Below are 25,524 nucleotides of genomic sequence, written 5' to 3'. Positions count from 1 at the left end.
CATAACACAGAAGAAAATCAAAATGAATGTAAAAAGAACAGAGGAGATCCAAGGACAAAGGGAAATAAAAAGGCAAAGAGATTGTATCCAAATAGATTAGCAGCGAACATAAAGGGGAATGCAAAAATATTTTATAAACACATAAAAAAAACAAAAATGTAGTCAAAGGAAGGACGGGGCCAAAAAGGAGATTGTGGGGGTTGAGGCAGTAAATGAGAACTTTGCTCTGACTTCACTGAGAAGCAGATTGCTGCCAATGTAGCTGTCAGGGAGGAAGCAATGATGATATTGGAAAGGATAAAAATAAAGATGTGCTACTTAAACGGTTGGCAGTTCTTAGGATTTGAAACGTCACCGAGACCGGATGGGATGATGCATCCTAGATTCTTGATGGAAACTGTGGGAAGTCTGACCACAATTTTCCAATCCTCTTTGGATACGGGGCTGGAGCCAGAGCATTGGATGCTTGCAAATGTTATGCTAATATCTAAAAAAGGCAAGAAGGATACAAGCCAATCTACTTAATGCAGGTGTGGGGAAACATTTAGGTAAAATAATCTAGGTTAAGATTAGTTGGCATTAGGAAAATACTGACTAATAAATGAAAGTCAGCACAGATGTGTGCAAGGCAAACCATGCCAGACTATCTTGATTGAGTTATTTGATGAAGTAACAGTTTATGAGGAAAGTGAGGATGACATTGTGGATATGAACTTTCAAAAAGCATTTGACAAAGTACCACATAATAGATAGTTTGCAAAATTGAAGTCCATGGATATAAATCTGGCGAAGGGATAGGAAGCAGGGAGTAGGGAAGGAATTTTACTTGATTTGGCACGCTCACTGAACTCTTTTGAGATGGCATTAGTTGTGATCTAAGATCACAGAACATGGTGGGCTGCAAGAAAACTGTCCAGCCCCAAGGAGCCGGACCACTGTTCTTTTCAATCTATATATTAATGACCCAGACTTGGCTATAACAGGGTATCAATTCAAAGGCTGCAGATGATATAAAATTTGGAAATGCGCCTAACAATGAGATGGATAGTAACAGACATCAGGAGGGTATGGATCAGTGAACTCAGGATCATGCCTGAAAAGTTTGTAGTTTCAACTCCACTTGCCTATCTGCCCCCCATAACCTTTGTCGGTTAAAAATCTATCCAACTCATGAAGCCACATGAAATTTAGCACAGAGGAATGTGAAATGATATACTTTGGTGGGAATGAGAAGAGAAAATACAAATTAAATGATATGATTTTAAAAGGGGCATAAGAAAAGAAAGATATGAGGATATCTGTAACAAATCTTTGATGCATAGCCAAAATGAAAATTTAGGGTACAGAAGGAGGCCATTCATCCCATCATGTCTATGCTAGTCAAAAAAGGGCTGTACAGCCAAATCTCACTTTCTACCTCTTGGTCTCTGGGCTATAGCACTTCAAGTTTTCCTCACCCTCCTCTGATCCAAAGAAAGTGACCCCAGTCAATCCAACTCCTCACAGCTAAAAATCTCCAGTGCTGGAAATATCTTTATAAATCTTCTCTGTAACTGGCTCATGTGATCACCCAGGCTTCTTAGGCAGCATCTTCCAAACCCACGACCACTACCATGTAGAAGGACAAGGGCAGTAGACACCTGGGAACACCACCACTTGGAAGTTTCCCTCCAAGCTACTCACTATCCTGACCTGGCATTCCTTCACAGTCACTGGATCAAAATCCTGGAATTCACTCCCTAACAGCACTGTGGATGTACCTACGCCACATGGACTGCAGTGTTTCAAGAAAGCAGTTCACCACCCCCTTCTCAAGTGTAATTAGGGATGGGTAAGAAATGTTGGCCGAGCCAACGATGCCCAAATCCCTTGAGTGAATATTTTTTAAAAATCACACGTCTATGATGCCATGATCAGAATTTTATGCCATACTGAAACTGCAGCCTAACTAGTTCTAGAATAACCTCTCTGATCCCATATGCGGAATCCACTAGAAATAGGCTCTAAGTCAAAAGAATACCCTTTGACCCTCACCCTTTGCCTGTTACCACTGAGCCAATTTGAATCCAATATGTCACACACCCTTGGATCCAATGCACTCTCCAGACTGCCATGCAGCACGTCGAAAGCCTTGCTAAAATCCAAGCAGGATTAAACGTATTACACACATCGGGTGAAATTTTGCCATTTTCCGGCAAAATATCATTTCAGACGGGAAAAGCACAGGGTAGCCTGCCAGCGGCACTGGCAGGTTTTCCCATTGTATTTTAAACTGATAAACAAAAGGAGGTAAGGATCGGGTCCCACAACGTAACACTGGTGGGGGCTCTTCTTGAACTTGAACCACCAGTTACTGCGGTTTTTAATAGATTGAGGCACCCTTTTTAATGGGTGCCCTGATGCAAAAGAATATAAATAGAAATCCACCATCATGGAACATCCCCTTCCCCCGCAGAACTTCCCCCTCCCCCTTCCATGGGTAGTGCCAGGGGGCAGGGTTTGGGAAGTGCCCGGGCAGTGCCACGGTACAGCCCAGGGAGGACCCTCTTCCCCTCTGGGGGCTGTACTCACCTGTGCACCTCTGCGGGTTCTGGTCACCAGGTGTACGTCATGGGGGACCTGTTGTGATTCACCTCAGTGTCAGGGAAAATGGACATTTTAAAGTGGGAGGACTATCAGGCATAAACAGGACGGAAAATCCCAGCCATCAACTTTCCGTGTCACCTCTTCATAAAACTCAGTCAAGTTAGTCAGAGACAACTTTCCCTGACAAATCCATTCTGTACAGCAACAATACTGGCATCTATCTACCCGGCAATGTGGAAAATTGCTCAGATATGTCCCATCCACAAAAAGCAGAACAAATCTAACCCAATTACCTCTCCATCAGTCTCCTCTCAATCATCAGCAAAGTGACGTAAGGTGACAGTACATACATACAAATTACGAACAGGAGTAGGCCACTCCAGTCTGCTTGGCCATTCAATAATATCGTGGCTGATCCAATTGTAACCTCAACTCCACATTCCTGCCTACCCCGATAACCTTTCATCCTCTTGTTTTTCAAGAATCTATCTAGCTCTGCCTTAAAAATATTCAAAGATTCTGCTTCCAATGGCTTTTCAAGAAGAGTTCCAAAGACTCATGACCCGCAGAGAAGAGAATTCTCATCTCTGTCTTACATGAGCGACCCCTTATTTTTAAACAGTGACCCCTTGTTCTAGATTCCCTCCCAAGAGGGAACACCCTGTCAAGACCTCTCAGGGTCTTAAAGGAACAAGGAAATGACAGAGGAGTTAAACAGATATTTTGCATCAGTCTTTACGGTGGAAGATACTTCGAACATCCTGCTAATATTAAAGAATATGGGGGCGGAATTATGTACCATCACAATGACTAGAGAAGTACTATTAGACAAACTAATGGGGCCAAAGGTAGATAAGTCCCCTGTCCCTGATGGCTTGCACCCTAGAATCCTAAAATAAGTAGCTACAGAGATACTAGATGCATTGATTGGAATTTTCCAAGAATCCTTGGATTCCAGAGAAATACTGGAGGGTTGGAAAACTGCCAACATGACACCCCTATTCAAAATGGGAGGGAGGCAAAACGTGGGTAACTATAGGCCAATTAGCCTAACATCTGTCGTTGAAAAAATGTTGGAATCAATTATCAAGGAAATGATAATGGCACATTTGGAAAATCATAATTGAATCAAGCAGAGTGAGCATGGCTTCATGAAAGGGAAATTGTATCTGACTATTTTATTTGAAATTTTTTGAGGAAGTCTCAACCAAACTGGATAGAAGGGAACCAGTAGATGTGTTGTTTTTGGACTTCCATAAGGCATTCAACAAGGTACCTCACAAAAACATGAAGTCATAAGATAAGAGCCCATGGTGTTGGAGGTAGTATAATTGGCGTGGATAGAGAATTGATTATGAGCAGGAAACAGCAAGTAGGGATAAGAGGTTCTTTTTCAGGTTGGTGACCTGCAACCAGTGGGGTTCCACATGGATCAGTGCTGGGACTGCAACTGTTTACAATATATATTAACTTGGAGGAAGAAAGTGAATGTACTATAGTCAAATTTGCAGATGACACAAAAATAGGTGGAAAGGCAAGTTGGTGAGGGACACAAACTGTTTACAAAGAGATATTGATAGGTTAAATAAGTGGACAAAACGTTTGCAAATGGAGTAACATTGAAAAATGCGAAGCTGTTCATTTTGGAAGAAAGAACAAAAGAACAGTATTATTTAAATGGAGAAAAACCTGCAGAAAGCTGCAATACAAACGGATTTGGCGGGTACTTGTGCATGGAACACAGAAAGTTAGCACACAGAGCAGCAGGTAATCAGGAAGGCTAATGGAATGTTGGCACTTATTTCAAGAGGGTTAGAGTATAACAGTAGGGAAATCTTGCTGCAAGTGTACAAAGTATTGCTGAGACCACATCTGGCGTATTTTGAGCAGTTTTGGTCCCCTCAATTAAGGAAAAATATTATTTCATTGGAGGCAGTTCAGAGAAGGTTCACTAGAATCCCCAGTATGGAGGGATTGTCTTATGAGGGACTCTACCCTTTGAAATTTAGAAGAATGAGAGCTGATCTCATTGAAACGTATAGGATTCTTAAGGGGCTGAGAGGAAGTTTCCCCCCATGGGCAAGTCTAGGAGTAGAGGACATAGTCTCAGCATAAAAGGGGCACCAATTTCAGACTGAGATGAGGTGGAATCGCTTCTCTTCGGAGGTTGGGAGACATTGGAACACCTTGCCAAAAATATGTGGGGGTAGAGGCTTTGTAAATATTTAAGGCTTAGATAGATCAATTCTTGATCAGTAAGAGCGGTACAGTGACACAGTGGTTAGCACAGCTGCCTCACAGCTTCAGGAACCCAGGTTCAATTCCAGCCTTGGGTGACTGTCTGTGTGGAGTTTGCACATTATCCCTGTGCATTTTCTCTGAGTGCTCTGGTTTCTCCCCAGTCCCAAGATATGGAGGTTAAATGGATTAGACATGGGAAATGTGTGGGGATAGGGCAGGGGTAGAGGGCCTGGGTAAGATGCTCTGCTGAATGGCCTCTTCTGCACTGTAGGGATTCTATGATTCTATGAGTCAGAGAATTAAGGGTGATGGAGAAAGGGCAGAAAGTGGATGTGAGGAATGTTGGATCAGCCATGATCCTATTGAATAACAGAACAGGCTTGAGGGACAGAATGGCCTATTTCTACTCCTATTTCTTATAGTTCCAAAAAAGTCACATCTTACTGTTCTAAACTATAGCAGATACAAGCCTGGCTTGTCCAACCTTTCCTCATAAGACAACCCATCCATTCCTGATATCAGTCTAGAACAAAGAGCAAAGAAAATTACAGCACAGGAACAGGCCTTCGGCCCTCCAAGCCTGCATCGACCATGCTGTCCGATTCTCTAGTAAACTTTCCCTGAAATGCTTCTAATTTACATATTTCCTTAAGTAAGGACCCCAATACTTCAGATGTGGTCTCCCCAATGCCTTGCACAACTGAAGCATAACCTCCCTCCTTTTGTAATCAATTCCCCTTTCAATAAATGACAATATTCTATTAACTTCCCTAGTTACTTGCTGTATCTGTATACTAGGCTTTTGTGATTCTTACATCCAGATCCCTCTGTACCTCAGAGCTCTGCGATATCTCTCACCAGTTAGAAAATAAGCTTTTTTATTCTTCCTGCCAAAGTGGACAATTTGACATTTTCCCACATTATACTCTGCCAGATCTTTGCCCACTCTCTTAACTATCCATATCCCTTTGCAGACTCCTTATGACCTCTTCTCAAACTTATTTTGCTACCTGTCTTTGTGTCATCAGCAAAGTTCCTTCATCCAAGTCATTTATATAAATTGTAAAAAGTTGAGGCCCCAGCTCTAATCCCTGTGATACACTATACGTCACATCCTGCCAACCAGAAAAAGATCCACTTGTGCCAACTCTCTTTTTCCTGTTAGTTAACCAATCATACAACATACCTAAACCATGAGCTTTTATTTTATGCAATAACCTTTGATGTGGCAACTTATCAAATGCTTTCTGGAAATTTAAGTACAATGTTATCAAATGGCACATAGATAGAAATAACCTGCTCACTGACACTCAGTCTGGGTCCTACCAGGTTCACTCAACTCCTAACCTTATTACAACCTTTTTTCAAACACGGACAAAAAGAACTGGACTCCAGAGGTGAGGACAGAGTGATTGCCTTTGAACATCAAGGGCACATGTGACTGAGTGTGGCATTAAAAAATCCGAGAAAACCTGAAGTAAATGGGAAACAGGGAAAACTCTCCAATACTTGGAGTTATGCCTGGCACAAAGGAAGATGGTTGCAGTAGTTGGAGGTCAATCATCTCAGTCTCAGGACATCACTGTAGGGGTTCCTGAGGGCAGTGTCTGGACCTAACCATCTTCAGCTGTTTCATCAACGACCATCCCTCCATCATAAAGTTAGATGTGGGGATATTCACGGAAGATTGCATAATGTTCAGCACTATTCATGACTCCTCAGATACTGAAGCAGTTCATGTCCAAATGCAGCAAGTCCCGGACAACATTCAGAATTGGACTGGCAAGTATTAAGTAAGATTTGCATCACACAAGTGCCAGACAATGACCATCTCCACCAAGGGAGAATCTAACCATCTCCCCTTAACATTCAATGGCATTTTCATCTCTGAATCCCCACTATCAGCAACTTGGGGGTTACCATTGACAAGAAACTGAACTGGATTAGCCATATAAATACAGTGGCTACAAGAGCTGGTCAGAGGCTGGGAATTTTGCCCATAGCCTGATCATCATCTGCAAAGCACAAGTCAGAAATGTGCTGGAATTCTCTCCACTTGACTGGATGTGTGCAGCCCTAACACCATGTAAGAAGTTCAACGTTATCCAGCACAAAGCAGTCCACTTGTTTGACACCCCATTCACCACCTTCAACATTCACTCCCTCCACACCAATGCACAGCGGCAGCAGTGTATACCATCTGCAAAATACACTGCAGCAACTCACCAAGTGTCCTTTTACAGCACTTTCCAAACCCATGAACTCTACCAATTAGAAGGACAAGGGAGGAGATGCATGGGAGCACCACCACCTGAACAATCCTGTCCAACATACCATTCTGACTTGGAAATATATCGCTGTCACTGGACCAAATCCTAGAACTCCTTCCCTAATAGCACCGTGTGTGTACCCACACAACATGGACTGCAGGAGTTCAAGAAGACAACTCACCACCACCATCTCAAGGGTTATTAGGGATGGGCAATAAATGCTGGCATAGCCAGCAACATCTACTTGACATGAACAAATATAAAAAAACACAACAAATAAGAACCTGAAACATTCATAGGGATTGTTGTGTACTTTTTTAAGTTCATCCCTGATGCAGCTGATAAAGTCTTTCCACTATGTTGACTGTTCAAAGATGGAATAGATTGGGAGGGGTCTGTGGAATGTCAGAAAGCATTCAAACAATACCGACTAGTGGTGCTGCTTTGACCCAACATGATCCAAAAAGAAATTTGGTTTTACTGTGTGATGCCTCACCACAAAGATTAGGTGTGATGTTATCTCATATACTGGAAGATGGTGTGGAGGAACTTGTAACATATGCCTCACATAGGTTAACATATCAGAGCAAAATTACTCAAGTTGAGAAAGAAGCATCAGCGATATATTGTGTTATTAAGTTTCACAAATACTTGTATGGCAGAAAGTTCATTTTGTTAACTGACCGCTAAACCTTTACAATCATACTTGCTGAGAAGAAAGTACCACCATCCCTAGTGGTGGCATGGCTTCATGTATGGGCATTGATTTTGATGGCCACTCAGTATGATGCAAAATATAAGTCAGCAGATCATGCAAATATGGAGTTCTTTTGAGATTTCCTGTGAAGACCAATTAATTTCCAGCCATCGAGTTACCTGTGAATTATTTTGCATAAAACAGATGATGTGGCAGCTCTGCCAGTGAGATTGGTGAAGAAACTCACAAGGATGTGGTGCTCAGTAAAGTGCTCAATGACTTCATGAATGGTAACCTAAAGAGTGTGATGATGAAAAATTGCAGGGATATTTTACACATTGAAATGAACTGAATGTAGATCAAGGCATCTCCTAAGGGATTTAAGAGTCATTATTCCAGCAAGGTTTAGATAGAGATGGTTAGAGGATCTTTATCAAGAACACACAGGGAAAGTCTGAGTGGAAACAGTCGCAAGAAGCAATTTTTGGTATCCAAAGGTAGGTAGAGATATTGAAGAGTTGGTGAAAAGTTATGTAGTGTGTCTCAGAATGAGAAACAATCCAACCAAAGATTCATTTCATTCCATGGTCAAACACAAGATAACTGTGAAAACGAATGTATATCGATTTTTTGAAGTGGAAGGGAAAGAGGACCTTGTTTTGGTCATTAGCTGTGGCAAGTGGAGAAATGTTGAGTTTATGTCCAATACCACAAGTGTCAAAGCTGCTGAGATTTTGAAAAGTTGATTTCCAATTAATGGATTGCCAGAGGTGTTGGTGTCAGGTAATGGTCCACAGTTTATTTCAGAAGAATTTGACATATTTCTGAGTAAGAATGAAGTCAAAAACACTCTAATAAAACCATATCAGCCAGCATCGAATGGTGCTGCAGAAAAAAGTGTACAGGTTGTGAAGAGGTCTTTGGGAGGTGAAAAACTAGGCAGCAATTTCCATGTTTCTTTGTGACACAGGCCAGACAATTTCCTGTTCTCTAACAGAATAACTGGGCCAGTCCACAACAGGTTGTTCACCTTACGAGTTAGTGTTTAAACACACTCCGAGGACAAGGTTTAGTTTGCTTAAACCTGACGTCAATGGCAAAGCAAGAGAAAAACAAGACAAGACAATGTGAAGGGGAGTCATGATACATCAGGGCATAAAATGTAGAGAGTTCACTGCAGGTCGGAAGGTCATGGTGAAAATTCATTGAGGTGACAAGGAGAAATATGTGATTGGAGTTGTAAAGAGACCAAGTACATTACGTATCTCATGAAGATTAGAGAGAGATTCTGTTAGTATTATATAGGTCATTTGCTAGGAAGAGGAAATCTTATGAAAGAACATGTTAAACCTATTGTCCAAACTTCCTACAGTCCAAACTGGAAGTCATAAAGAAACTGAAAGTTTGCTGGTATTGCAGAATCCACCAGTATAACTATGTCAGTCAGGGAGTGAGATTTTCTGATGTCCCCGTGCAGTGTTTCTCGCAGTGGGAGGTGACCTGTCGATCGCCAGTGGTGGGATTTTCTGGTCCCGCTGCTGTCAATGGGATTTCCCATTCATCCCACCCCACACAGACCAGAAACTCCCGCCGGCGTGAACAGCCGGAAAGTTCTGGCCAGGGTCTTTGATTAAGACAAACCAATGTCACAGTAGCAGGCATTAAGTCAAAGTTTAGATTTGACACAGAGATATTGAGAGAAGACAGTCAAACTAATAGAAATGGAAGGATGAATAGACAGATAGTTAATTAAAAGTATTTAGGAAGGAAGAAGAAAAGGTTGATCTTTTCATTATTTCTTGTCAAATAATGATATGTTTGTTAAATACATACTGATGTTAAGAATCTTAGAAACCCTACAGTGCAGAAAGAGGCCATTCGGCCCATCGGGTCTGCACCAACCTCAATCCCACCCAGGCCCTACCCCCATATCCCTACAAATTTACCCACTAATCCCTCTAATCTACGCATCCCAGGACACTAAGGGCAATTTTTAACTTGGCCAATCAACCTAACCCACACATCTTTGGACTGTGGGAGGAAACCCACGCAGACACAAGGAGAATGTGCAAACTCCACACAGACAGTGACCCAAGCCGGGAATCGAACCCAGGTCCCTGGAGCTGTGAAGCAGCAGTGCTAACCACTGTGCTACCGTGCCGCTGATGTTAAGGAAGATCAATTTTTTTTAACATCTAAATTATGTTGGCAAAAAATGGCCATATATGTATGTATACACACACACACACACAATAGAAACAAACAAGCAACTGAATCTGTTAAATTTATCATTGATATCAGTTCAGTTATATTGTATTCTGGGAAATGATGAACATTATTATTTTACATTTTAACATACAAGTTGTTTTTTTTTTAAAGTGGGATGAGAGTGTGGTATACTGTAAGATCTGAACATTTTGTTCTCTTGCCCTCTCTGGAGGTTATAAAGAAAGTTAGTTCAATCAGAGCTGCCCATAGTTGAGCATGTGTCAGTGCAGCACACAAGCAACATGGGGAAATGCTCTTGTTAAAAACACAGTGACTTCCTGTGCTCTGGAATGCATTGCCTGAAAGGGGAGTGGAAGCAGATTCAACAGTAATATTCAAAAAGGAATTGAAGAGTACTTGAAAGGAAATTTGCAGATGGGGAAAGGGATGGGAAGTGGGCCTAATGGGAGAGATTTACAAAGGAGCACAAAACAGGGATAACAGGTCCAATAACCTTCTTCTGTACTGTATCATTCTATGATGCCATTTAATACTTTATTCACCTTGATGAACTTCTCTCCAGCAATATCTGTAAACATTGTATGTAAAACATGCTGCGCTCAGTTAAATGTTCACAGGAATGTAAGACTGATGATAAAAGTTATATTTTGAAAACTCTGATGGAAGCAAAAATGCTGCAGGAAAATATTCAGAGTCAATTTCTATTGGCTGGTCTGTTAACTAAATCACCTTGCATACTCACTGTTCTATGTCTAACAGAAAATCTGATTTATAACTGGTGGTTACAAACTGGAAGAGATCCTCACATTCCATGTTAGATGAGAACTATTGAAGCTGGGAATTCCATTTGCTGGATTGAGAGGAGGTATTGGAGTTTCAGGGTGAAATGAACCTTACCTGCGAATACTTATTAGGACAATGCAGATGTGGTTTACATCATCTAACTTGTGCAATACTTGATCATGTGAGTGTCTGAAGGAGAGCAGGTATGGATCGGGCTCCCAACCTCCTTAATCTCCAAATTTGCTCCTGGTCACACCTTCAAATCCTCCTTCATCAAACTGGGAAGATTCCAAGCTCTGTATTCAGCCAGGCTCCCTATAAGCCTCCTTTACCTGTTTTATTTTAATCCTTATTTCTTTAATCATTTAGAGAACTCTAGTTTTGAATGCCCATCCTCATTTCCCTATTGGAATGTCCAGTCTGTACTCAAACTATCCCCTTTTGTTTTCACTCCACCCAGGACAGAGCTCCTTGCAACTTCACTGAAATGAACTCTCTTCCATTTGAGTAATCATCATTGAAATGAGGGGAATGCAGCAGCTGATTAAAAGGTAACATAAAATAGAACACTAAATTTTGATATAAAGGTGTAAAAAGTACAAACATAATCAAAGAATGGATTGGACCAATTAAAGACAAGGAGGAAATCTTTTGTAAGTACAGGTCATGGTTAATGAGTGCTTTGCATCTGTCTTCACAAAATAAGATGCTGCCAATGACGCAGTAAAGGAGGATTTGGTAGTAAATTTGCACAAAGCAGAACGTGATAAAGGCAAGGTAACCGTCAATGCTGTTGGCTAAGGGATACATACTTGTCAAGGACACCGGGGAGAACTCCCTCACAGTCTATTCACAACTGGATGTGGCAGGACTGCAGAACTTATTTCTGATCCAATAGTTGTGGAATCGCTTAGCAGTCTGTCACTTGCTGCTTATGCTGTTTGGCACGTAGGTAGTCCTGTGTTGTAACTCACTAGGTTGGCATTTCATTTTTAGGTATGTTTGGTGTTGCTCCTGCAGGTCTTCCTGCACTCTCCATTGAACCAGGGTTGATCCCCTTGCTTGGTGGTAATGGTAAAGTGGGAAATATGCCAGGCTATGTGATTACAGATTGTGGTTGAGTACAATTCTGCTGCTGCTGATGGCCCACAGTGCCTCATGGATGCCCAGTCTACAGTTGCTAGATCTATTCAAAAACTATCCTATTTAGCACGGCAGTAACACCACACAACACAATTGAGGGTATTTTCAATGTGAAGACAGGAATTTGTCTTCACAAGGACTGTGCTGACTGAATATCACTGACTCCTACGGATACTGTCATGGACAGATGCATCTGTGGCAGGCAGGTTGGTGAGGATGAGGCCAAGTATTTTTCCCTCTTGTTGGTTACCTCACCATCTGTCGCAGACCAAGTTAGCAGCTATTTTCTTTAGGACTTGACCAGCTCAGTCAGTAGTGGTGCTACTGAGCCACTCTTGGTGATACACATTGAAGTTCCCCACCCAGAGTTCATTCCGTGCCCTACCATCTTCCGTGCTTCCTCGGAGTCATAGAGGTTTACAGCGTGGAAAAAGGCCCTTTGGCTCAACTTGTCCATGCCGCCCAAAGTTGGCTTTATAAAGCCAAAGTTGGCTTTATGTCACACTATCAGTAACTCCCACAGCTTGCCTCCTGCACTTGCAGAATCTCACTGGCTGTCCTGTCTGGAGACAATACACATCTTTTTAACCTGTGCTTAATGCTCCCTCCACTCACATTGTCTGTATCTTTAAGACCTGGTTGGCTGTAGAGATTTACATTCTAATCAGTATTCTGTAACTTGATTTTGTGTCTCTGTGCCCTGTTTGAGAGCAGATTTCCACTCCATCTGACGAAGGAGCAGCGCTCCGAAGGCTAATGGCATTTGCTACCAAATAAACCTGTTGGACTTTAACCTGGTGTTGTTAAGAGTATTTTATACAGAGAGTAGAGTGAAACTATTAGCAAGGTAGGGGAATCCAGAACAAGGGATAAAATTATGCCACTCGGGAGGGAAGTCTGGAAGCGGTTTCTCTGCCAAAGACTGGAAGAAATATTAAACTCTCTTTCAGTCAAATTAAATCATTAAGACTGAGAGCGACAGGTTTTACTGGGCAAGTGTGTTGAGGGATATGGATCAACATTGGATAAATAATGTCGAGATTCTGATCAGCTCCAGCCTATTCAAATAGTGGAGCAGGCTTGAGGCCTAGCTCCTGATCTGATGGATGGATTGTCCAGGTTAAAGTTAGATGAGTTACTCAACAAGGATACACACTCTCTCTCTCTGTCTTTTCTGACTTGTGTGGCTGGAGTTTTCTGGTCCTGCCGACAATGCACCCAGTGTGAAGGGTGCATTCAACGGGAAACCCCGTTGGCAATGGCGGGACCAGAAGATTCCACCCCATGTGCCACTGCAAAACACGTGATGGTTTGCACGGAAAGTCCCACCCCGTATTTTGTTTTAACATTAGATATCACAAGATCAAAAAATCTTTCAGGACTCTTTCTGGTCTGGCTCCTGCAAAATATCTTGGTAACATCGAACCACAAGGAATTGGTCACGTTCTTGCTGAAACTATTTAGCTTTTTTCAGGTCTGTTTTGACACTGAATAATCAGAAGCAGCAATCTCATTGTCCAATTCAGGTAGCTCTGCTTTTCAATGTGATAGAATGGGTGATTATATTTGATCTAGATCCACCTAGCATTAACCGAGGAAGTATCTATAAACAACTAAGGGACTACAAAGCTTTCTTCACAGCTTTAATGGGTGTTAATTACTAGTGGTTTAAGACAGCAAGGCTGAGATGGCTATAAGATCTTCTCTGAAAGTGACTTGATTTGAAGGGAACTCAAACTATCTCAACCTGCAACAGAACCAAAAACATTTTCAATTTAATTTAAATTCTTAACACAGATTTCAACAGGATTCAATTTGCTACGTCCCTGAACATTCTTTTGCATATTGCACAGTAAAACTCAGAAGCAGGCTGGCCACAGTATAACTGGAACATAGGCTGAACCCAGATCTCTCCTCTTCTGGAGAATTCATTCATTCAGCTGTAGGAACAGAATGGGCATTTCAGCACTTCTATCATTCAGTGAGGTCATGACTGATCTGCATCACAACTCCATGAACTTGCCTTTGCTCCACCTCTCTCAATACCCTTATCCAACAAAAGGTATATCTGGCTCAGTCTCAAGTTTCACTGATCCAGCATCCACAGTCTTCTGAGGGTTCCAGAGCTTTACAATTTTTTAAAGACTTGAATTAAAATGCTTTTTGACTGGCTTTGCTCAATTTTTAAAGTTGTTCTGGATTCCCCCAACACAGTCAATATTTTTCTGTACTTAGACTATTAAAGCTTACATTATTTTCAAGATTTCAATTCAATGGTTCCTCAATCATAAGAGTATGTAATGGGCCCTCCTAACAACTCTTTTAACCACAGTATCATTCTGAAAAAACCCCCCACTCACTCTCCAGCTCTCCCAACAAGGTAGGAATCTCAAAGTGTTCAGCCCCAAGCCCAAACAATGGGCAGGATTTTCTGCTCTTCCCACTGGCAGGGTTTTCCGGTCCCGTGACAGGCTCCCCGGCAGTGGGATAGACGAGCCACACAAAAATGCCGTAGACGTTGCTGTGACTGGACGATCCCACCGCAAGCTGCCTCCACCACCAGGAAACATGGCAGGGGGGTGGAAAATCCCCCTGTACTTAGAAAGGTATTAGCACAATGATTATATTACTTTACAAGTTTACATCTATAGGCAGCTACATCACTGCAGGCAACCATCAGTGCCACTGGAGGCAGTTAAACCCTCCTTGCTTTGACAATACAGAGCAACATGTTTCTGACTAAAGGGATACTGTGGATTACACTGGGTACAAATATGACTTTTTACTTCCTGTGTTTATTCAACCTTCACTTCTGGACAACTGCATGAACCAATCGGTCCAATTGTCCTGTTGTTGCCAAAACCATTCCCCAGTTTAATTGGAGGAAACAGCACAAACTCAGTGAAGGAATTCAGTAATAAATAGAATGTTGGATTCACGTCCCGATCTTTTACACTAAAGTAGATTCCAAATACCCTTTTGGTTTCAAGCAACAGAAAAGAGACTCCCTTTGAACTACCTACTAAGAACAAAAACCTAGAGTGTGTAGAGAGGAAGAATAATTATCAAGCAACAAAAAAAAAATAGTTGGCCAATAATTTCTCTCACTTTCTAAGGGTTGGCCAGTCATTTTCACCCTTGTTCAATGGGTTTGGGAGAAGCCACTAGTTTGTGGAATTTAGGTTCGATTACCAATCTGACATTACAGATGCTTCCCAGGAGCTACTGAAATTCTTCATTCATATAGAGTCCATGTCAATTACACTTCAACTGCTTAATCCTCTGAGAACACAAATAGTCGAATGCTATAAAAGTATATCATTGGTTGTAAAACACTTTGAAAAATCCTGGTCACAAAAAGCACGATATAAATTAAAGTTCTTTCTTGGCTTCTTTCTATTATGGGACTGAATTGAGCTATAGAGAGGAGACTGAGTTTTCGAGAGCTAATGGTCCCTGGTATAACTGGAGTGGCCATGGATGGAAACTGCTTTATGGATCACTCCTCCACTGGCTCACTACTTGCCCTGTCACCTCCAAAACTTTCTTCCAAAAGCATTAAATACAAACAATAGGCCTTGTCACATAGGCAGATGCATTTGCACCAAAGGAATGCTGGCATCTGGGGTTACCTACCTGACATCCAGTGCTGCTATGACAACAGGGGAATTGTAACACTTAGATATTAAAACTTGGAAAGCTGGCACAATTGGTCAGTGATTAATTTGACAAACAAAAGTTTTTTTCCAACTATAAAACTTGGTTAAAATATTTCTCCCTTTTTGCAACTAGCTGCAGCCAATCTCCACCCACTCCCACTCGGATAGCGTTTGGGAGTTGACTGGAATGCTGCAGCATGTCCGACCACAGCAAATTGGATCAGTGGGCCAGGGTTCAATGTTCCTCAGGCTAGTGCGCTGAAACACTAAATTCCAGCCTGGTCAGGAAGCTCTTGTGTGATAATAACTCACACCATTAGATGGTGCTGCACTCCATTGATCACATTACATCTCTCCTCTCAGAGCACCTTTGATAATGTATTTCAAATGCTCATTTGACATTGTGTTACTTTAGTATTGTGCATTAGAAATTTTCACCTTTCTTTACATTCATGTTCATAATGTGCTCTGTTATCTCAAAGCAAATTATTAAGCGAAACATTCAAATCCACAGGGTGGGTCACTGATCACTCTGCCTTATGGTCACCGTTTATCTTTCCCTTCAGCCTGCTACGTTTTAAGGACAGAATAAAAATGGAAACTCTCTCAGCCAGTACACTATTGAGAGAAGGGGCTGTGGGACTGTCACTATTGAGCCAAATCTATCTTCAATGTTTCAATCCAAATCCTCTGGCTTCATTTTTCAGTCCTGTTGTATTATTTCCCGCATTTATTTCAACTATTCACCATATTTCTTGTTTGGTGGCAGACAGATGTCTTGTTAAATATTCTTATTGTCTGCTGAGGTGTTATTTCTCATTGTGTGGTACCTTGCGCAGGACACACATGATCTCTGCAATTCTTTGTTCAGTTTAGAACATAGAACATTACAGCGCAGTACAGGCCCTTCGGCCCTCGATGTTGCGCCAACCAGTGAAACCAATCTAAAGCCCCTCTAATCTACACTATTCCAATATCATCCATATGTTTATCCAATAACCATTTGAATGCTCTTAATGTTGACTTTAGTATTGTGCATTAGAAGTCTTCACCTTTCTTTACATTCATGTTCATAATGTGCTGTTATCTCAAAGCAAATTCCTGACCAGGTTTGATTCAGAGTGAGGAGTAAACTGCATTCCTTGTAGTCATAGCTGTCCTATTGTCTCTGCACTGATTTTCCAATGATCTCCACATTCTCTGAATCATCATAGGACCCCACAGTGCAGAAGGAGGCCATTCAGCCCATCGAGTCTGGACCGACCACAATCCCACCCAGGCCCTTTCCCCATAACCCCATGCATTTACCCTAGCTAGTCCCCCTGACACTAAGGGTCAATTTAGCATGGCCAATTCACCTAACCTGCACATCTTTGGACTGTGGGAGGAAACTGGACCACCCGGAGGAAACCCACGCCGACATGGGGAGAACTTGCAAACTCCACACAGACAGTGACCCAGGTTCCTGGAGCTGTGAGGCAGCAGTGCTAAACACTGTGCCGCGCCGCTCTGTGTGAAAATCTTTCCCTTCCTGTCCAAGGTTTGGTCTTCCCTTGCGATTTCTGATATTTGGCTGTAGCCATTGTCCCTTTGAGGACAACATGGCAGATTACAGGTCACCTGGCCTGGGGGAACCAACTGGGACTCAGATTGAGGAATCACCCCAGGGGTTGGAGCCCCTTTGGTAAAGGGATATTTGGGGATCCGGTTGCAGCCATGAGGCTGCTGTCCAATTCTTATTAATAAATATCTTTTGTGTTCATGAATGAAGTCTGTGAAAGTGTATCTTTACAGTGGTGGACAATATTTGAATATTATGTCCTCATGAAGCAGAATGTTGCACAAACCTCAACTGCTGTGTTTTGCTTTTTTGGTCATGTTTCTGACATGATAGTGTAGTGATTCCCTCACAAATCCACTGGATCCACTGAAGTGAGGGCCAATGATAGGTGTGTCTGTGCTCCATTATCCGGTGTAATTGTTGGAATTATGACTGATTTAATTGTGTATTGTTATGGGAACAGATTTTACTTGTACTCTGTAGAATCATAGAATCCCTACAGTGCAGAAGAGGCCATTCGGCCCATCGAGTCTGCACCAACTCTCTGACAGAGTATCTTACCCAGGCCCTCTCCCTCACCCTATCCCTGTAACCCCATACATTTACCACGGCTAATCCATCTACCCATGCTGTGAGCATGGATCTCATTCCATGTGTTATTTGTTCCATCAGGGAAATGATCTGTGCCTATAACCTATTCCTGTCTGTCCAATGTAAACACATTCACCCGGATAACAAGGTAGAGATTCAGTGGTTCAGTGTGTTCCTCCAGTCTATACAAAGTGCATATCATGCATGTTCACACTATCTACATGATGTTCTGAGTAGAACTGCAGGTCATAACGTCACATTGTCAACATATTATGATTGTAAATATCACTCGTTTATCAGTTAATCTCTGATGAAATTTTATATGGCACTGATACTACTTTCTTTTTGGATTTACTTTGTAGGAGCAGTAATGATCACAACACTGAAAATCAGACAGTGTCGCGGGCTGTTATTGTATCATTGTTTAAAGTTCTTAAAGTTTATTTATTAGTGTCATAAGTAGGCTTACATTCACACTGCAATGAAGTTACTGTGAAAATTCCCTAGTCGCCACACTCCGGCACCTGTTTGGGTACACTGAGGGAGAATTTAGCATGGCCAATGCACCTAACCAGCACATTTTTCAGACTGTGGGAGGAAACCAGAGCACCCAGAGGAAACCCATGCAGATACAGGGAGAACGTGCAGACACCGCACAGTGGCCCAAGCCGGGAATCGAACCTGGGTCCCTGGCACGGTGAGGTAGCAGTGCTAACCACTGTGCCATGTTCTTTAATCCTGACTAAATGAGAGTCTATGAAAGCAAGAATTTTTATTTGTAGCACTTCCCGAGGATATTCCAAAGTTCTTTATGGCCAATTCATGCTTTTTAATGTATTTACTGTTGACAGAGGTGGGCAAACAAAACAGCAAATCCATTCACTCAATAAACTATCAGATTAATCTCTTTATGCATTGATCAAGAGAGGAACCTTACCAGAACACGAGGAAAACACCCTGCTCCCCTTTAAATATCAGATTGTTCACTGAGGAAGGCAGTGCCTCCATTTCGCATCTGCCAAAGAAGTCTACTGGACCAATTAAGAAGTCAGTCTATTCTAGACCCTAACTGATAGGCAAACCTTGTGTTCATTAAATGAGCTATCTGCTTTAAAATCCAATGGACTGCTCATTAGGGGGAGTCCCTCCCATTTATATAACACCATGTTCTGAGGACATCGCAAAGTGTTTTGCAACAGGTGGATTTCGTTTGAAGACAGTGAACTATGTTAATTAGGACAATGGGGTAGTCAGTTGGTGCATAACAAGATCCCACAAACCGCACGTCAGAAAATAACCAGATAATCCGTGCATGGTAGTTCAGGAAAATTCTGACTCTCTTTGCCCTTTTGCAAAGTAACAACTTGCCTTGACTGAAGGCATGTGACTTCTTTCCTTGGGCAACGTTTCAGCTGCTGTGGTACTTTGTCAGAGCTGGACTCGATGTCAGGGATGAGGCACTGTGAAGCAGCCTTGTTTCAGATATGTCATGCCTAGCAGAGGAATGACAATGGTTATTTTAATAAAGCTGAGATAGACTTTCACTTGCTGAAGGTATCATACGGGAGAGACTTGAGAAAGACGTTGCTGGGCTGGGAGGGGGTTATTCAGAGAGTTTGGAGATGTTTTTCATTTTGAGAAAAGAATGCTGGAACAGGAGTTCAGTTCCATGTCTTGGATCATTCCCTTTTTGGACCTGAATCAACACTTGGTCAGCAATTTGGTCACTTAATGAGAAGCAGCACTGGGCAAGATGGAGCTGGTGTTAAATATGCTGGTTGGATTGAATGAGCAGTGTGTGGGCAGAGACAAGTAGAAAATCCCTTAACCAGGAAAAACATCTTGAGGTAGTTTACAGGAGGTAGCAGGGGGATAAATGGACACTTGGTCAAAGAAAGGGCTGGCCAAAGGCTTAACCAAAGAAATAGTTTTCAGAGGAAGCGATGAGGTGGAGAGACAGTGGGGTATTTAAGGAGATATTTCCAGAGTTTGGGTTTAGGCATAACCATGAACATAGGGGAAAACACAAAGGTGGAGATAGGGGGAATGCACATGACATCCAAGATCAAAGCTAGAGGAACGGAAGTTGCAGAGACAGGGAGGGAGCAGAGGCCATGGCAGGATTTAAGCGCAAAGGTAGGAATTTAAATGAGGCACTGAGGAACTCAAACATAGCAACAAACAGGCAGCACAGGGGGAGGGGAACTAGCTGCAGAGTATGGAATGAAGTGAAGTTTATGGAGGTTGAGAGCATTAGATTTTTTTAATTATTCATTTACAGGATGTGGGCATCACCGGCTAGACCAATATTTATTGCCCATCCTTAATTATCCTCAAGGTGGTGGTGAGCTGTCTTGTGGAACTGCTGTAGTCCTTGTGGTGTAGGTACACCCACAATGCTGTTAGGGTGGGAGTTCTAGGATTTCTACCCAGTGACAATATTTATGTCCAGAGATGATTAAGGCACGGGTGATGTTTTCATTGCCTGTTAAGCTGAGCTAGAGGCAGAGGTAAGTAATGTTCTCCAGATGCAGCAAACATACCGAGAAACGATGAGGTTGGACTTAGCTTGGGTGGGGAGGGGAGGGGGCGGGGTGGCTGGCAGTCACTGTCACTGAGGCCAGCCTCAGACAGTGGCCAGGGAGGCTGGATGAGTGCAGAGAACAATTTATTTCTCCTTATTTCTTAAATCTCATCAAAGGGAAGTAGGAATGTACAGGAGATTGTATATGACCTCGATGTTTCTCTATAATAAAAAGGTGCAAGACAAATACAAGTTATCACTGCCACTGCTGCCTCTGCACCCACGTGGGTCAGCTTCAGCCCCCAACTCAATATTAACCAGTGTTCTCCTCATCGATCCACTGAAATAACTCTTGGCCTTTGTGATCAGACAATCTTCACCCACTCTGCTCTATATAACTACTCATTCCGGGCCCAGGCTCCTTCTTGACAGCAGATTTCTTTTATTTCTTGTTCAAGAGAAAGTGTGCAGATTCTATTCCTTAAATATCTGTTAGAAAACAGATGAGGGCAGTGACTGTAGTCTGAGGGTTTGTGAAGAGTTCCAACTCAGAACTTCCCCAACAGTCTGAGCACCTACAGAGAAAACATTCCTTCTTCAGATTGTCTACATTTATTTTAAATTTTCAGATGACAAACTTCTATCATTTCTTTTTCTCATTCCTGCCATTTCGCGGGGTATTTTTCACTTTTTATTGTCCCTTGATTCGATCACATTGTTAAACATCGTCTCTGTTGGTAAGTGTGATGGATTCTTCCCACTGGCCTGCCTCACAATGTTGGACCATTTATTCACTGGAAGGATTTGAAAAAATTATATACATTTAACATTTTCTTTCAGCCTAGTGCATTTTAACAAGTTTAAGGAAGGGCACTTAGGCTAAACAGAAATCATTTCACCAGTCTAAGTAAAAATAAGAAATGTTCTAGCTTCAGTTCTTAAAAATATCTCAAACCCAATATGCTGGAAACTCAATTCTTATTCATCTGTGGAAAAGAGATGGTGTGCAAGCTGGACCGAGCGAGTGGAGGGTGGAGCGAACGAGCGAAAGCTGGGCCAGATAGAGAGAGAGAGAGAGAAAGACGGGGGAGGGGAGCGAGCGAGAGAGAAGTAGATAGAGAGAGAGAAGTAGGTGGAGAGAGGGAGAGAGAAGTAGATGGAGAGAGGGAGAGGGAGAGGAATAGATGGAAAGAGAGAGAGAGCGCGCGAGAGAGAAGTAGATGGAGAGCGCGAGAGAAGTAGGTGGAAAGAGAGAGAGAGCGAGAGAGAGAAGTAGATGGGGGGGAGAGAGAGAAGAAGATGGAGAGAGAGAGAGAGAGAGGGGGGGAGAGAGAAGTAGATGGAGAGAGAGAGAGAGAGAGAGTAGATGGACAGAGAGAGGGGGAGAGAGAAGTAGATGGAGAGAGAGAGAGAGAGAAATAGATGGAGAGAGAGAGAGAGAGAGAGAGAGAGAGAGAAGTAGATGGAGAGAGAGAGAGAAGTAGATGGAGAGAGAGAGAGAGAGAGAGAGAGAGAGAAGTAGATGGTGAGAGGGAGAGAGGGAGAGAGAGAGAGAAGTAGATGGTGAGAGGGAGAGAGGGAGAGAGAGAGAAGTAGATGGTGAGAGAAAGAGAGAGAGAGAGAAGTAGATGGTGAGAGAAAGAGAGAGAGAGAGAAGTAGATGGTGAGCGAGAGAGAGAGAGAGAAGTAGATGGTGAGAGAGAGAGAGAGAGAAGTAGATGGTGAGAGAGAAGTAGATGGTGATGGAGAGAGGGAGAGAGAGAGAGAGAGGGAGAGAAGTAGATGGAGAGAGAGAAGTAGATGGTGAGAGAGAGAGAGAGAGAGAGAGTAGATGGAGAGAGAGAGAGAGAGAGAGAGTAGATGGAGAGAGAGAGAGAGAAAAGTAGATGGGGAGAGAGAGAGAGAGAGTAGATGGAGAGAGAGAGAGAGAGAAGTAGATGGAGAGAGAGAGAAGTAGATGGAGAGAGAGAGAGAAGTAGGTGGAGAGAGAGAGAGAGAGAGAGAAGTAGATGGTCAGAGAGAGGGGGAGAGAGAAGTAGATGGAGAGAGAGAGAGAGAAATAGATGGAGAGAGAGTAGATGGAGAGAGAGAGAAGTAGATGGAGAGAGAGAGAGAAGTAGATGGAGAGAGAGAGAGAGAAGTAGATGGTGAGAGGGAGAGAGGGAGAGAGAGAGAAGTAGATGGTGAGAGGGAGAGAGGGAGAGAGAGAAGTAGATGGTGAGAGAAAGAGAGAGAGAGAGAAGTAGATGGTGAGAGAGAGAGAGAAGTAGATGGTGATGGAGAGAGGGAGAGAGAGAGAGGGAGAGAAGTAGATGGAGAGAGAGAGAAGTAGATGGTGAGAGAGAGAGAGAGAGAGAGAGTAGATGGAGAGAGAGAGAGAGTAGATGGAGAGAGAGAGAGAAAAGTAGATGGGGAGAGAGAGAGAGAGAGTAGATGGAGAGAGAGAGAGAAGTAGATGGAGAGAGAGAGAAGTAGATGGAGAGAGAGAGAGAAGTAGGCGGAGAGAGAGAGAAGTAGGTGGAGAGAGAGAGAGAGAGAGAAGTAGATGGACAGAGAGAGGGGGAGAGAGAAGTAGATGGAGAGAGAGAGAGAGAGAAATAGATGGAGAGAGAGAGAGAAGTAGATGGAGAGAGGGAGAGAGAAGTAGATGGAGAGAGAGGGAGAGAAGTACATGGAGAGAGAGAGAGAGAAGTAGATGGTGAGAGTGAGAGTGAGCGAGAGCAAGCTAGATGGAGTGAGAGCAAGTTAGATGGAGAGAGAAAGAGCTGGGGAGATAGTGCACGAGAGAGAGAGCAAGAGCTGGATTGCGAGAGAGAGAGAGAGCTAGGGAGAGAGCGTTAAACAAATTCAGAAAGTCAGATATACTAGAGGAACAATTGGAGATTAGATTAAGTAAATTGACTGACAAATGTGGCAGGAGTGGAGTTTTCTTTATTTGGTATCAGAACAGTCGATAGTTCCTGCTGTAACAGTATGACAGGTCCAATCAATGGTTAGAAAATATACCACACATCAGATCAGTGTCTAGCATGCCTCCGCCCGATGGATTATTGTACCAGAAACAACATCCTTTATCCCAAACTCCCAATTGCACAAGTCTGATGTTTCCATTTCCCATGCCAGCTATCCTGTCACCGTCTGAGTGAGCTTGGCAATTTACTCATTTCACACACCCGGACCAGAATTCTCCAGCCATTTACGCTCTGGCGCCATTGCCAGTGAGGATGGAAAGTTTAGCGCTTAGCCAAATCTCTGTTCACTGCAGCGGGACTGGAGAATCCCACTGGCGTGAATCACCCCAGCTTTACAGACATCAGACATAGGGTTTATATTCTCACGCACTCAGCCTGATTACAATTCAGGCCTAAGGGATGAACAGTGCATTCTAACCAATACTGCAATCCAGGACTAAGGGATAAACAGTGAGTTTCTAACCTAAACACCAACCAATCACTCTTTCATTAGCATTCTAAAAAGATGGTGACCATTATCTTGTTTGGACACCATGACGACACAACAAGGAGGTTAGGCAGCACAAAGACAGCAATAAAAATCGAGGTATTTACTTTATGGGTTCTCGGGATGTGGGGGTCACTGGAAAGTCAGCCTTTATTAGTCCACACTATTAAGTGGCACCCACAAATGTGCGGCACTGGAGTTGGTCAGACCAGGCAGGTGTGTTATTCTCTTTCCTGAAGGACAGTAATGAACCAGTTGGGCTTTCACAACAGCCCAACAGCTTGTATCAGTTTTTTTCCTGATATTAGCACAGAAATGATCAGACTTATTAAATTCAATTTCACATCTTGTGGATTTATGAATTAATTATCGCTAGAGTTACCAGTCCAGTATCATAACCACTATATTATCATACACATACATGACTTTTGTTTTGACTACACTGTACTGACTCATTCCAGCTAGGTAAACATGAATGCACTTACTTCCTATTTCTCTCTTTCACCACCATCCTGGTCATGCTCTGGATGCATTGCGCTCGGTAATTCTCATAGTGCACATCACGTGTCACATCTTTCAGGTCCTGCATGTGTGTTCGGATCAACATGTTTCGTAACCTCACAAAGTCACAGTGAGCTGGGTTCTCCACTGCAAAGAGGCGGAGAATCGAAAGAATAAAGTCATTTCACTATTGGTTAACTCTGGATGCTCCAAATTACTTTGCATACTTGAATTACCTTGATGTGCACTAATGTTATGTTGGTGAATGCATTGCTAATTTGCATTCAGCAAGGCCCCACAAACAGCAATGAGACAAATGAATGGCTAATCTGGTTTTAGTGGTGTTATGGAGGGAAGAATATTGGTCAGGACACCAGGAGATGTCTCTGCTGTTCTTTGAATATTCCCACACAATCTTTAACATCCATCACACAAACATACAGGGAAGGCCTCAGCTTTGCATCTCATCCAAAAACTAACACTTCCAATAAAGCTGCACTCCCACAGTACTGTAATGTCATGCCAGACCAGGTTATACGCTCAAAACCCAGAGCTGCTCGAGTCCACAACCTCGCCACTCAGGCAAGAACATTTGATATCCGTCAAATCCAAGTAATAAGGAAGGCAAATGGTACTGTGGCACTCATTGCTAATGGAATAGAGTATAAAAGTGGGGAAGTGCAGTTGCAACTGTTTAGGGCATTGGTGAGACTGGATCTGGAGTACTGCACAGTTTTGGTCATCTCGCTTGAGGAATGACATAAATGCATCTACAGCAGCGGTTCCCAACCCTTTATATGTCATGGCACACCTGTCTACTATAAAACAAAATTAAGTCACACCTATTTTCTCTGAACTGGCCTCTAGCAAAAAGATTTTTTTGGAGTGATTTTCAGCCTCCGTTCTCACGGGCCCACAAGGTCTGCTTTTTGCAGCACATTCTCCAATTGGAGGCTGTTTCTTCTTTTCTTAATCTGATTGGTTCTTGTTTCACACCTCTGTCTTCTTCCCTTACTGGGAACTGTCCTCTCACTGTTTTTTTAACCTATCTCTGTCTCTCTTGCTTCTCCTAAGGTTTTTGCCCCCTTTTTGAGTTTGTGCAGGCACATGGGATCCTTGTCTTCAGCTCCAAGTCTCGTTGGCCATGGGTACGGGCCAGAACAATGCGCAAAATCTAAAGCGTGCACGTGCAGCTCTTTCCCGGCTCTATACACACAGGAGGCCCGAGGTTCATCCTGTTTTAGAGATGCCGACCACAGAACTGAAGACAAAGGTTAGTT

At 42.7% G+C, this 25,524-nt stretch overlaps 1 protein-coding gene across 1 annotated transcript in view; it reads right to left on the bottom strand.

Annotated features, from left to right (window-relative positions):
- Positions 1-25,524, bottom strand: part of LOC144501378 (septin-5-like) — a 125,605-nt gene that overhangs the window by 3,510 nt on the left and 96,571 nt on the right. The window contains exon 10 of the mRNA XM_078225048.1: positions 24,229-24,391. Coding sequence (XP_078081174.1) covers positions 24,229-24,391 — 163 coding nt within the window. The remainder of the gene's footprint in view (positions 1-24,228; positions 24,392-25,524) is intronic.

The sequence above is a fragment of the Mustelus asterias genome, chromosome 12, assembly GCF_964213995.1.
Source record: "Mustelus asterias chromosome 12, sMusAst1.hap1.1, whole genome shotgun sequence".
In the NCBI taxonomy this organism is placed as follows: Eukaryota; Metazoa; Chordata; class Chondrichthyes; order Carcharhiniformes; family Triakidae; genus Mustelus; species Mustelus asterias.
Note: the sequence above shows the minus strand (reverse complement) of the source record. Positions and strands in the feature narration are given on the sequence as shown.